Genomic DNA, 14006 nt, shown 5'->3' on the forward strand with positions numbered 1-14006 from the left:
TGTTTGTCCCTTTCCTTCCACATATCCTCAGTCACAAAATCCCAGGACATGAAGAGCTCAAGAAAGAGGAAAATAAGACTACCCTAGAAGCTTGGGAGTCGAGGCAGAAGCCCCACCCCCCAACACACAGACAGTGCTCCAAGCACTGTTTTTAAGACGAGTTCCTCTGATGTATGTGTGACTGTCACATGCCACATATAGACCCACAAACCATGAACAAACCTGTGTTTGTTCATTACAGGCACAAAAGTAGTTGTCACATGCACACACTCCATCCCTCCTTCCTCTTATCTTCTTTCCTAACATGTACAGCATGATAGAAGACTTCTTGCTTTTAGAGGTCTCAAACCCCAATTTATTCAGTAATGCCTGTCTGGAAACACCTGGGCAAACTGGAGATATTTCTTCCATACATACCACGTTTCTAAACCTGCCCTGAAGACTGAAGCATCTTTATTATAAGTGAAGGCGGAATCACTAGGAAGAAGGGAAATAATTCCATGGAAAACATGCAAAAGATTTATAAAATTATGAATGGTGTAAAGAGAGTGAACAGAATTATTTCTGCCACACAACTTTCTTTAGTGAAATTAAGCAGTTAAGAGATTATTAAAAATCAAAGGGAAGTAATTAGCTTATGGAACAGGACATGTTGGTGAACACTAGAAATGGCTTTGGAAAATAATCATATTCAGAGCTATGAGGTAATACAAAACAATCATATAAAACACATGAAAAATCACCATTGGGCACAGCCAACTAACATCTCAGATTTCCCAAAGCAAGGAGATGAACATAAATTATATAGATGCTAATAATCTCAATGCCCTGATCTGGATAGCCCAAGGAAGCCTGATTTTGTCAGACCTGGAAAGCTAAGAAGGTCGATCTTAATTAGTAATTGGATGGAATAATAATATTTGATTTATATACTGCCCTTCAGGATAATTTAACGCCCACTCAGAGCGGTTTACAAAGTGTGTTATTATTATCCTCATGACAATCACCCTGCAAGATGGGTGAAGCTGAGAGCTCTGAGAGAACTGTGACTTGAAGTCACCCAGCTGACTTCAAGTGGAAAAGAACTGGCTTCAAGTGGAGGAGGACTCCAGATTAGAGTCCTGCCGCTCTTAACCACTGCACTATACCAGCTGCAAGGTACATCAAGGTTGCTATTCAATATATTACATTACATTGTACTGCAATGTAGAATCAGAAATTTAAATGTAACATCTGGAATATAAATGGTTAAAGAAATAGATCCTAAGCAGAATCATCCTCTATTTTCTTATCATGAGATAATGGACTTTCCTTCGGTACTCTGCTATATTACTTATTTGTTAAATACGGGGGATATGTAGAATGTGGCAAACGTAAGTAATGTTGAACATGTAGTAATGCTGAAAGCAATAATGTAGTTGCAAATTATCGTATTTTACAGATGAAGGGAATGTTGGGGAGAAAATTTTCTGTTTTATATATATAACATAATTCATATATATAATCCATAACATAATAATGTTATATAATCCATAGACTTCACCATTATGTTGCCTTACACATATTTGTTGCTTTAAATATGTACTCCTATATACTCCTACAAGGCTGCTGCCAGGGGACTGCTTGCACTGCTTGCTTTGCTGCTGTTCATTGTTTTTATGCCAAGTGTGTTAGTTATTGTAGTCTATGTGTATTGTTCATGTTTGTGTTTTAATTATGACGTGAGCTGCCCTGAGCCCATTCGTGGGGAGGGCGGGATATAAGTCAAATAAAATAAATAAAAAAATAAGAAGAGGGAAAAAAATGTTCACACTCATATTTATAAGCACCGCAACAAATTTGAGCGAGGGATCCCAAACAAGAAGTGTAAAAACGCACTTCCTCTGGCCCTCCCTCTGCACATGGCTAAATTTAGATTTTTTGTTAAGGTGGGCTCTCTGACTTAGAAAGTTCAAGCTTATTAAGAAATTTTTGTACTTTTCACTCATGGTTCAGGCCGGCAGCCTCCACATGGCCAACGGCCACCACCTCCATGGAGCTAGGTCTCAGCTCCTTCAGCTTCCAGCTCAAGTCAGCCAGACCCTCTTCCCTGTGCCAGGAACTTTTATTCTCTCTCTCTGCCCAGCCCCTGGACAGGTCAAAGAAATAGGTCAGAGAGGCTTTTCCTGAGGGCTCCAGGAAGGGCATTTTAGTCCTCCAAGTCTCTGCCCCCCCCCACACACACACCTGGAAGGGTCAGTTGTTAGCAGAAAGTCTTAACTGGTCACATCAGCAAGCCTAAAGCCAAGGATGAGAACATCTTAGAAAACATTTCCTACCTGTACTCAGTTAAGAGACACTTTTTAAACTAGGGGTAAAGGTTTTGATACTATCCAGCCCTAAAAATAAATGTATGCCTTTCTGAATGACAGCAGAGAGGCTTGATGCAAAATCTCAGGGACAGATATCTACATTGTTCCACTACACTGGCTCCCAATTTGTTTCCAGACCCAATTCATGGTGCTGCTATTGACCTTTAAAGCTCTTTAAGACTTGGGGCCAGCATACCTTAAGGACCACCTTCTCCCATATGAAACTACCCATGCACTCCAGCCATCGTTGGAGGTCCTGCTTCGGGTGCCCCTGCCATCTAAGACTAGACAGCTGGCTACTCGAGAAAAGGCCTTCTTGGTTGGGACATCTGTCTCCCTCTATTGTTGTCTTCCACCAACAGATGAAGACTTTTGTTCTGTTTGGCACAGGGTGGATTTGATTTAAATCAAACTGATTTAAATCACGATTTAAATCACGATTTAAATCACTAGTCATTAAGGCTTGATTTAAATAATAGATTTCTACATAAAGACTAATTCTTGCTGGTATAACTTTAATATGCAAGTAGATGCCTGCCTTACCGATAGGTAAAGGAACTTCATTAAAGTATTCCCAAACTGGGTCTCTTTTACGGCCTGCTGCCATTATAGGTTTTTTCCTCCAAGGAAAGAATGTGATAAACCTCAGGTCATACACACAAAAGATCCAAAGACTTGTGCAGTATTGTGCTCAAAAAGTTTCACTTTCATTTTGTACTGCTTGCCCCTCCCTCCTCACACTTAGTTTCTTCTTGTGCAGATCTATTCCACTCCAAACAATCAGAAAAATATTGTTTCTATTCACTGAACTTCTTGAAACTTAGCACTGGAGGGGTTGATTCTGTCTTCATAGGTTTGTAGAACAATAGGATTGTCTTTTTCTCAACTTTGTTCATGTTATAACATTTTTGCTGTGAAGAAGAGGCATGTGATCTCTGCTGAGATGACACAAATTCAGTTTTGAGAACTGCAAAACCAAGCATCTGTGATAATATCTTGTAGGCAGAGAAACTGCCCAATAATCTTACAAAAACCTCTGGAAGAGCATGACATTGTGAATGGATTAATGGAATTTATTTACCAAAAAAATTAAACATATACAGCCTTATTCTACATAATTAAAAACTAATCTTTATTTCATGATGGAATAACCTTTGGATGGTAATATATTTTCCTCAAAAAGCATTTTATTTAAAAAAATCCGATTTAAATAAAAAAAATCTGATTTAAATCAAAAAATCATTGATTTTTATCCACCCTGGTTTGGCATACACCAAAACACTGTTTTTGGCTTCCTTCTTGGGTCTTGGCATTGTGTGTGTTTATATGTTTGTACTGAATTATTATGTGTCTCCAAGGCATACACACATGCTTTATTTTAAAATATATCTTATTTTAAAGGTTTTCAAATGTTGAAATGTTTTCAAGTTTGATGTTCACCGACTTCGGGACACCACTTGGGAGGAAAGGCAACATACAAATGTTTTAAATTAACGAATGATGACCAAACGTAGCCTCTATGTTCAAAATCAGTAACCCTCTAGGAGAAATAACAAGGAAATGCTGTGGCTTCTGTGCCATTTGTAGGCCTCTCCAGCATAATTCTAGCCATAATGTGAAACAGGATGCTGAACTAGATGAACCACTGTTCTGATCCAGCACAACTGCCCAGTTTGGTGCAGTGGTTAAGAGCGGCAGGACTCTAATCTGGAGAACCGGGTTTGATTCCCCACTCCTCCACTTGAAGCCAGCTGGGTGACCTTGGGTCAGTCACAGCTCTTCTAGAGCTCTTTCAGCCTTCCCCCCACCACCACCTTGCTGAGTGATTGCTGTTGGGATAATAGTAACAAAAACAGGCTTTCTTGTAGTCCTAAGAATATATTTGTTAAGTTGAGTAAATATGCTTAGGACCACAGGAGGAATTGATATTTGAGCTATCAAGCAGCTCTACCACAGTCAATCATCTTAATTAATATGCAAATATTCTCTAAACCTTCCATAACTTGCAGAAGAGCTGAACTGGCTTTTATTTTGACTTAACAAGGCCAGGTCAGCCCTTTGAGAAGCCAGAAAGGAGAAACTGAGCCGATCCAACAGCCAAGAGGAAAAATCACTTTCGATGGATGAAAGAGAGAAATCAACCACCCACGTAGCAAGTGGATCTACAGTCTAGACTATTTGGACCAAATCAGAATAAGGATTTTTAAAAATCATTAGTAGTTCTGCATACTAAAGGGGTAACTTGGATGCAGCTTGTATGCGCAGTGGCAGCGCTTCTATTCATAGCAGCAGACATCAGGTCCACACAGATAACTGCAAATGAAGAGAGTTTCTTTATTCCTGGGGGTACATGAGAAGCAAAGAATCTCAAGAGAGAATCTGAGTAAGAAGGAAGCAATCCTGCTAACCACAATGGACAAGACATATTAATGTTATCTCAGGGACAATTATTTTGCTAGTGATAACCTTAGAAAAGCTCGCAGTATGGTTTGCTAAGCCATATTAGAAATTCATCTGTCAACTGCAATACCTGAATCACTGTCCTTTTTAAAAAAATGTAAACACAACCTTTGGGAAATGGCACATAACAGATCATTTTAAGATATTTTCCTCCTTCAGCACACTCAGCCATTTTATTAATGGCTAGGTGTTTTCTACGTTATTATTGTGGCTTCTGTTACAGAATTATAACTGACATACCTGCATCTTGGTTCTCAACAAAGGCAGAGCAGAATTAGAGTTTGAACAATAAAGTAACTTAAACCAAGGCTGGCCATTTTTTGCTCAACTAGTCTTAAAGCATAAAATTTATTTTAAATGTTTTTTTTTAAGGATTAATGATCAACAATATATTGTCAAAGGCTTTCATGGCCGGAGAATGATGGTTGTTGTGGATTTTCCGGGCTGTACAGCCGTGGTCTTGACATTGTAGTTCCTGACGTTTCGCCAGCAGCTGTGACTGGCATCTTCAGAGGCGTAGCACCAAAAGACAGACACTGTGACACTGAGAGATCTCTGTCTTTTGGTGCTACACCTCTGAAGATGCCAGTCACAGCTGCTGGCGAAACGTCAGGAACTACAATGCCAAGACCACGGCTATACAGCCCGGAAAATCCACGTCAACCAATGATCAACAATCTTTGTGCTTGTTACAAAATCTATTATTGTAAGCAAACTAAATTAACTTTTTAACTAGGAAGCTTGCTGGGTGACCTTAGGCCAATCACACAAACTCGGTCTAATTTTCCTCACAGAGTTTTTATGAGGATAAAATAGTGAAGGAGAGAATAAGACACTTTGGGTTCCTGTTGGGGAAAAAGTGACGTATAAAAATAAATAAATATGACAATGGAAGGAAGAAAAGAGAATGATATGCTTTGGGTCTCCTTTATGGAGAAAGGCAGAATATACATGAACAAAATAAAGAAACAATATTAGTTTCTATAAATGTAAATGATTCACTGAACAATTCTTCTCCTTGACTCTTATCTTGGAACATTAAGGCCATCCTTAGAAAGATTAAAAATTCTAAAAATGTTGAAACTAAGAGGAAAGACAGAAGTTTTTTCCTCATTTATTCAGACAAAAAAAATTATTGGGAGCAACAGAAATAACTGCAATACTTTTGTCAATCTAAAACTTATTTTACTGCTTTAAGGACATAAAATACATCATTTATAACTTATTAAATAAAAATGTACTATTTGACATATTTACGACATTGAAATGGATGGATTCCTACCAGTGCATCCTTCACAATCAATGGAGTTAGGAGAATGTAATACTGCTTAGGCTTTCTACAAGTGCAATTATACCCAGTAAAAAAAAGAAAAAGAGAGCTGCAAGCAGTTGCACCCTATCCTAGTGGTTCTCAGCCATTCGTATTTTATATCCCACTAATCACTCTATTCAAGAGCCTGGGTCCCACCATAACAAACTAAAAAGCCCACTTTTTTGAAAAAGGACATCTATATGTTTACAGGCATTCCATTATTTTATTATTTATTTACATCGTTTTATATCCCACTTTTCTCCCAATGGGGAGTCAAAGTGGCTTACAACATTCTCATCTCATCTATTTTATCCTCACATCAACCCTGAGAGGAAGGTTAGTCTAAACAATGCGCAATTGGCCCAAGGTCAAGCAGCAAGCTCCCATGACACACTAGGGATTCAAATCTGGATCTCCCAGATCCTAGTCCAACACTCTAAGCTGTGGCAGATAGGGTGGGCAGGGGGTGGCATGTCCACTGGCAAGTGAGGCATGGGGACTGAGGCAGAGCACATCCTTATTGTTAGGAAAATGCTGTATCCCACTTAATACTGCTCCTGCGCCCAACCATCACATTATTCAGAACCACTGACATGTTACCTTAGTTATGTGTTTTAGTTTTATAACAGGTACAGGGAGGTACAAAAAAATGAAATGTGAGAATAGAAAATGCATATTATGTAATTAAGAAAAGGAAGTGTGTTATCTGCACAGAAACCGTTTGTGGCTGGGGCTGGTGTCTCCCTCGGCATCTACAGCACTGGGGCTCACAATAGACTGGGCAGAGGTCTAAATTCCATGGATATATTTGATAAAGAAAGCTCCACACACTCAAGCTCTGCTTCAAGTATTTATTCAGGCTTATAATGCTTGGCCAACCCCCTCCCTCTTTACACCACTTCTCTTAGAGGAACTTATGTCTGGCCCCTGGCCATTCCAACCAAACCCTTTTATGGCCAGACTCCAGCTCCACTCCTCTCCAAGAGTCTTACCCCAGGGATGTCTCTGACCCTGGGCTGGTGCCTGGCTCCACCCATCCTATTTGAGTGGCAGACAGGGCTCTCCCCCAAGTTCCATTGCTTGTGCGAGCTAGCACCAGCCCTCCATATGGGCAGCAAAACGTGGGTGTCTTACCAGTCCTCCTTTGTCAGGCCATGCCTACTCCTTGACCCAGTAAATGCAGCCTGGCCACCCTCGTCACCTGCCTTGCCCACAGGCTTGCCACATCAGGGCCCCCACCACAGCCACACTCAGGTCTGGCCACCACTGAGTTGACTTGCCAAATGGAGCCTACTCCCGAGCAGGCCCCCATCTACACCGTCATAATAAACTAGAAGCGCAGCTGGATATCAAGTTAAACTTCATAACAGTAACAATATTCAGTTAATATACATCTAACTCCCAAGTGGACACAGCATGGGGATGTTCAAACCTGTGAACTGACACCAGGTGGATACCAAGCAGATGCTTCTGCAACCTTGGAGAACAACCCCCTCCATGGCGGCAGAAAAACCTTAACAGTTAGAAACAAACATTGGGGGTAAGCCACCATCATGGCAGAGCGGGGGTGGGCAGGATGCAAGCTCCCCCAATAACAAAGATGTGGAGGGGGAGTGCAGGCATGAGAACAGCCACAGCAGCTTCCCTGCATGATTTTCACACATATACAACTTGTGTATTCTAATAGCCCCATATACCCCTATCTGCAAATACTCAAATCTGTGGATCAGGGCCAAAGTCACACTATCCTTTAGGTTTTCAGAAGGTGGGGGATGTGGCCTCAAAATACTGAAGTGGTGCAAGCATCTCTTGAGCTCAGAGGTCTTGCCCCCCACCAACCCCCATCCTCTCAAGTAAGGAGACTCAAAGAAGCTGGCAAGCTGACACTGCTGCAGCAGCAATGCTTGAGTTGCGTGAGGTTGTGGGGGAGAGAGCTGGGTGGGGACACCCACCACAGCAAGCCTGGAAGGGATTGAGGGAGACACTACAGCAAAGCTAAGTGATGGGCTGTGGGAGTGGGGAAACTGGGGCAGGGAAGAGCTGCTGCCACTGCCACCGAGGCAGGGATCTGTGCCAGGTCCAGCATCAATGGGGTGGGGGACAGGGAGCACATTGCGCCTCCATGGAATCCCCCACACTCAATTCTTGTAGACTCCTCACTTGCTTAATATAATACATATTATAACATATTAACTGGATAGAATTAGTCACAGTCAGGGCTTTTTTTCAGCAGGAACGCGGTGGAACGCAGTTCCGGAACCTCTTGAAAATGGTCACATGGCTGGTGGCCCCACCCCCTGATCTCCAGACAGAGGGGAGTTTAGATTGCCCTCCGCGCTGCTGGAGCGGCGTGGAGGGCAATCTAAACTCCCCTCTGTCTGGAGATTGGGGGCGGGGCCACCTGCCATGTCACCATTTTCTCAGAGGGCAACCCACTGAGTTCCGCCACCTCTTTTCCTAGAAAAAAGGCCCTGGTCACAGTTAAACAATAAATATATCCCAGGTTCACAGTGTACATAGAAACTATTGTTATCCAATGTGTGCTGTAGATTTTCCCCTTTAAAACAAAGCTCTTAGGAAAAACCAAAATCTTTTCCCCTGTTATGTTCACATCTCTAGTCAGTCTATTGTTACAATGGTTTAAAGAAAATGAATCAGTTTTCAAGGACAGTTGTGCTATGAAGGTAATAACAACATTTGATTTATATACCGCCCTTCAGGTAGCAGACCTATTCTTCCTATCCAGATTTACCTGTAGTTACAGAAGGTGGCTAGTAGGAAAACCTTTATTAGTATGTTGCTAGATTTGCCCTGGAACTACTTATTACATGGCAAGCAGCATGGAGTATAAAAGACAAACCACCACCTACATAAAAGCATTCTTGGCTTCAGGGACCAATGACAGACAGGCCAACCCTAATTTCAACAAAAGTTCCACAGGATTACTAGTGGAAAAAGTTCACTTTGATGATGTTGAGAAATCAGCATCTCACAGCTTAACCTTCCTCACAGAGTTGTTGTAAAATACTGAGACAATATAACATTAAATATCTTGAGACTTCTGGAAAGATCTTCAGTTATGGATATCTGGTGTCTGTTTTCTAGACCAGATGCAAAGAGGACAGGGCTCGGTACATCTCGAATCAGCATGTAGGAATTTCAGCAGTTTTCTTCAACCATGCACAGCAACATAGATAGATCATTCCCTTAATAAAAAAAGTCTTCTCCTTTTTTGGTTAGGATCATGAATATGCATTCTGCATTATCTCTCCCCTTCTTGTCTTCTTTGCAATCAAGAGGTTGCCAGTTGGGGAAAGTCACCACCTCTCAAGTGATGCTGTTCCTCAGCAACAGCCTTTTGTTGCCAAGGGGAACTCTTGTAGATAGAAAGAGACTTTAGTTTCGAAGCCCATCACAAGCCTTCTGGGGTGGGGGTGGGGGTACAGCCTTGCACTACAAGGCTTCAGGCCTACGCACACAGCAGCGCAAGGAGAGTGTTAAGCAGCTTTCAAAGAACAAGGGGAAGGGGAACTCTCAGGTGAAGGAGGTTACAAAGGAATACTGTAGCTCTCTGTAGTACTTAAAAGGTGATAAGGAAATGTAGGTTTTCAGCATTGTAGTGCTAACTCAAGAGTTGTGCTTATCTGACAGGCAGCTGGGTCATCCTAACTGCATACATATTAGGCATCATTCGGCTATCAAAGGTTGTGTGTGTTCTTTTGACATTTTGCCTCCTTTCCAGTGGTCACTTGAAGAATATCAGAGTCTTCTTCCTCCAGCATTAAGAAGTAGACAACAAACATGACACTGTTTTTCATTTCAATACAGTAAAAGAGGGTGGGTATACAAACTTGTTTTCATTCGGGACAATCTCAGCTTATTGTGTGTGTTATGTGCTAACAAATTGCTTCTAGCTTACAGCAATTCTATGAATTAACACCCTCCAAAAATCCTATTAATAACAGCCTTGCTCAGACCTTGCAAACTGAAGGTCATGACTTCCTTTATTGACAATAATAACATTCAATTTATATACTGCTCTTCAAGACAACTTAATGACCGGTCAGAGTGGTTTACAAAGTGTGTTGTTATTATCAGGGCTTTTTTTCAGCAGGAACGTGGTGGAACAGAGTTCTGGCACCTCTTGAAAATGGTCACATGGCTGGTGGCCCCACCCCCTGATCTCCAGACAGAGGGGAGTTAAGATTGCCCTCCACGCCGCTCTGGCACGGAGGGCAATCTAAACTCCCCTCTGTCTGGAGATCAGGGGGCAGGGCCACCAGCCATGTGACCATTTTTGCTGAGGGCGATTTAAACTTTAAAAAACTCCCCCCTTGTTCCAGCTGACCCAAAGTGACATCATTTTGCAGTCCTGAGTTCCATCACTGAGTTCCACCACCTCTTTTCCCAGAAAAAAAGCCCTGGTTATTATACTCACAACAATCACCCTGTGAGGTGGGAGGGTCTGAGAGAGCTCTGATGGACACACATCACCCAGCTGGCTTCAAGCAGAGAAGTGGGGAATAAAACCCAGTTCTCCAGATTAGAGTCCTGTTGTTCTTGACCACTACACCAAACAGGATCACGTTGGGTCTGCCTCTTTTCCTACTGCCTACTTCCTTTCCTACTTGCCCTCCCCCTAGATACACACCTTAACATGGCTAGGGGAGTTGAGTGCGTCTGTGAAACAATACCGTCAAGAGTTTGGACTCTCTCAGTTTAAACTCCCAGCAGAGTCACTCAAAGAGGAAAGATCAAAGCTGAGATAGCAGACTAAGATGCATCCATCCCCTTCAAGAATCAGTAGTCATATCAAGAGAAGAGAACTGAACGTTCCAATAGGGATGGAGGCAGAAGAATCCTTAAAGCTACTGGGCAGCAGCAGTAATGAGCCAATAAAACAGAAAAGGCATTCATGCATCCCTAAAGCCTTGGAATAATAAATTGAAAATAAATGTAAGTGGCTAACAGGGAATGGTATTTAATAAACCGTGGCTGGAAACACCCTCTCACCTGCTAACACAGTTGCCAAGTTTTTAACTGGTCCTTGCTTCTAAACAGCAATTTTATGTACATAAATCAGCAGATGACATTTATTTCCATGATGTGAAAAAAGTTTCACCTGTTGATTTCTGTACATCAACCTACTGATAAAAGTAAAAACAAACCTACTTTCCAAAGGCATTGTACGGTCGCACAATTTGCCAAAACAAGCAAAATAGCCAATAACCCTAATTGATCAAAACCACTTAAAGTGCAAACAGATGGAAACTGATTTTTTCTCTCGCTGATTTTAAAAATTACTGCTAATTACGTCTTAGTAGTTTAAGAGACAATTACATCCAAACATTTTTGAACATGCGCAGCTTTCGTTTCAGAGAAGCGCATGCTCTGTTCGAACTCTGAGGGCGCTACCCTCGACCAGAAAAGTTCGTGAAAACAAAGACGCATGCGCTCATCCTTCAAAAAGTCGCCTCAGAGTATTTTCGCTTTAACCGCTGGTTTTATACGCATGCGCCTCTTAATCCGAAAACACTCCTGAGGAAGTTTCTTTTCCCGCGGGTTACTTACTTGGGATACGGACGAGGCTTCGGTTTCTACCAGGCAGGGCCTCTTCCTTGCTGGGTGTCTTCGGAGGAGAGGAAACGGCGTCTCCCATACTGACTAGAGTACGAAGAAGCCGACGAGAAACAGCTGAGTTCATTGCCCTCCCCCTCCCGTAGTTAAGGAGAAGCTGCAGGCGACGAAGGGCATGTAAGGATGGGGGCGGGGTCTTGGAAGACTATTGCGCATGCTCTGGATGGCCCCAGCGTTGTCTGGCGACTTGGCGGCACGTGGCTACGTCGCGCTGAGCGGGCTTGGAAGGACCGGGTGCGAGGGCCCACGGCTGTCTCTCAAAGTCGGGAGCGGGTTGAGGTTGTGTAGCAGGAGCCTTTTTCGTGGGCGTGTCTACAAAGAGGGTGGGCTGCTGCGGCGACTGCTAGGTTATGCGTTTGGGATTGCTAAAGATCGCGTTGTAAGCCTCCGTTATGCAGTAGCCCCAGTGTCCTTCCCTCTGGACGCTTTGACGAGCTCAGTCATTAAGCAAGTCTGTTCAACGGGTTTACACTTAGGAAAGTGTTTTTAGGCTTGCCTTATGAATAACTAAAATTGGAAACGTAGAATTGCCTTGCTGGACCTGATCAAAGCGCTAATCAGTCCAGCATTGTTCCAACACTTTGCAGCATTCCTCTGTAAAGTTTTAGAGGGGTAGCCATATTGGTCTGCAGTAGAACAGCAGGATTTAAGTCCAGTTGCACCTGGTATCTGAAGAAAGAAGCTCTGACTCTCGAAAGCTTGCGATCTGAACAACTTGTTGGTTTCTAAGGTGCCACTGGACTCACATCCTACTAACCCACTGTGAAACTATAGCTGCCCTCCTCCTTCCTTGCAAATAAATACAGATTGCGCTCTTGAGTTGTAGTTCTTAATATTTCAACCAGCACAATCCTAAATGAGCTTGTTTGCTCTTTAGCTCTAAAGGAGGCTAAGCTGTAGTGAGGACTATGAGCCCTGATGTTCAGTATACCTTTGAGTTGGTTGGGGGGGGCAGCAGAAGAGAGTTCATACTTTCATGCTGTGCCTATGATCTTCTAAGGAATATCTATTTGGTCACTTGGAATTGGGTGTGCTTTTGCTCTGATCCTGTAGGGTACTTATGCTCCACAGAGCTAAGAGTTCATTCATTTATTAGATGTCTGTCTTGCCTTTCCCCCATGGAAATCAGTGTGGGATACATGGTCCTGCTTACAGGACCATGCTTACAATTTTACCCTTGTGAAATAGGTTGGATTGAGAGTGACTTAAGGTCACCCAGTGAGCTTCATGGCGGAGTGGGGCTCTGAACCTAGACGTGAATTTCAACAGAGCTCATTTAGTGGGGCTTTCGCCGAGGAGGAACTTAATTGGGGTGCATTCCAGGCTGTGGCACAGAAATGGAATATCCATGTTCAGGGGCAGTGTACCTCTGATTACCAGTCGCAGGGGAAGGCTTTAGCCACGGTACCTCTTTTGTGTACCATCAGGGCATCCCCTCATCCACAATAAGAAACATGGGTGTTGAACTAAATAGACCAGTGATTTTACCCAGCAGAGCTCTTCTAAAGATCTCCCAGCATCTGGAAATAAAGGTGCTTCTGAATATGAAGGTTTTGTTTTCAGTTATCATACTAGCCTGTTAATGGGCCTGTTTTCTGTGATCTTTTTTTTCTCCAAATTATTGCCTGTGTGCCGTGAACTCACTGAGCAGTCTTAAGTATGAGTCCTTCTCTCTCATTCTCAGCCCATCAATAAACAAAATGGGGATAATAATTCTGAACTACCTTTCAGGGTTGTCTTTGCTAAGATTACTGAGGTAATCCATGGGCAATGCTAAGAACATGCAGAAGCATATAGATGAGTTTTATTATTCATAAAATCTGAAGAATGTGGAGAACTGCATGCACATTTTGTAAAAGGATTAGAGGGCTTTGTACATTTCCATATGTGCCTGTATTTTTATTCACAAACACACCCACAAATTTTGTTCGGCTCTAGCAGTGCTGCGAATAAAGATATACAGCATTTTACTGGAATGTTTGGAGGATTGTTTATATGTGAATTTAAAATATTTTTGCACTTCATTTTTAGTTAAGTTCCCAAGGCAACTTAGAGAATTAAAATAAACCCAACAACGAGGCATCAGGAAAAATCAGATTATTAACGTATACCACATTGTAAAACAGTGATTACATTTTAAATCAAAGCAGTGAAGCCATTAAAAAGCTGAGCAGCAGAAGTGTATTGGCAGCAGTAGGTCAGGTCAAAATTTATGTGCCAAGCAGACATTCCACACCCAGCATAGG

General features: G+C 42.3%; 1 protein-coding gene and 1 long non-coding RNA gene across 3 annotated transcripts in view; one reads left to right on the forward strand and one right to left on the reverse strand.

The window, feature by feature from the left end:
* MSRA (methionine sulfoxide reductase A) overlaps nt 1–12024 on the reverse strand; it is a 273064-nt gene extending 261040 nt beyond the window's left edge. For both annotated transcript variants that reach the window (XM_054988245.1, XM_054988236.1), the window contains exon 1: nt 11695–12024. In XM_054988245.1, the coding sequence (XP_054844220.1) occupies nt 11695–11827 (133 nt within the window). In that variant the 5' untranslated portion in view covers nt 11828–12024. The remainder of the gene's footprint in view (nt 1–11694) is intronic.
* LOC129335593 (uncharacterized) overlaps nt 11803–14006 on the forward strand; it is a 38746-nt gene continuing 36542 nt past the window's right edge. The window contains exon 1 of the long non-coding RNA XR_008597627.1: nt 11803–11877. This is a non-coding gene — a long non-coding RNA (uncharacterized LOC129335593). The remainder of the gene's footprint in view (nt 11878–14006) is intronic.

The sequence above is a fragment of the Eublepharis macularius genome, chromosome 1 (genome assembly GCF_028583425.1).
Source record: "Eublepharis macularius isolate TG4126 chromosome 1, MPM_Emac_v1.0, whole genome shotgun sequence".
NCBI classification, from domain to species: domain Eukaryota; kingdom Metazoa; phylum Chordata; class Lepidosauria; order Squamata; family Eublepharidae; genus Eublepharis; species Eublepharis macularius.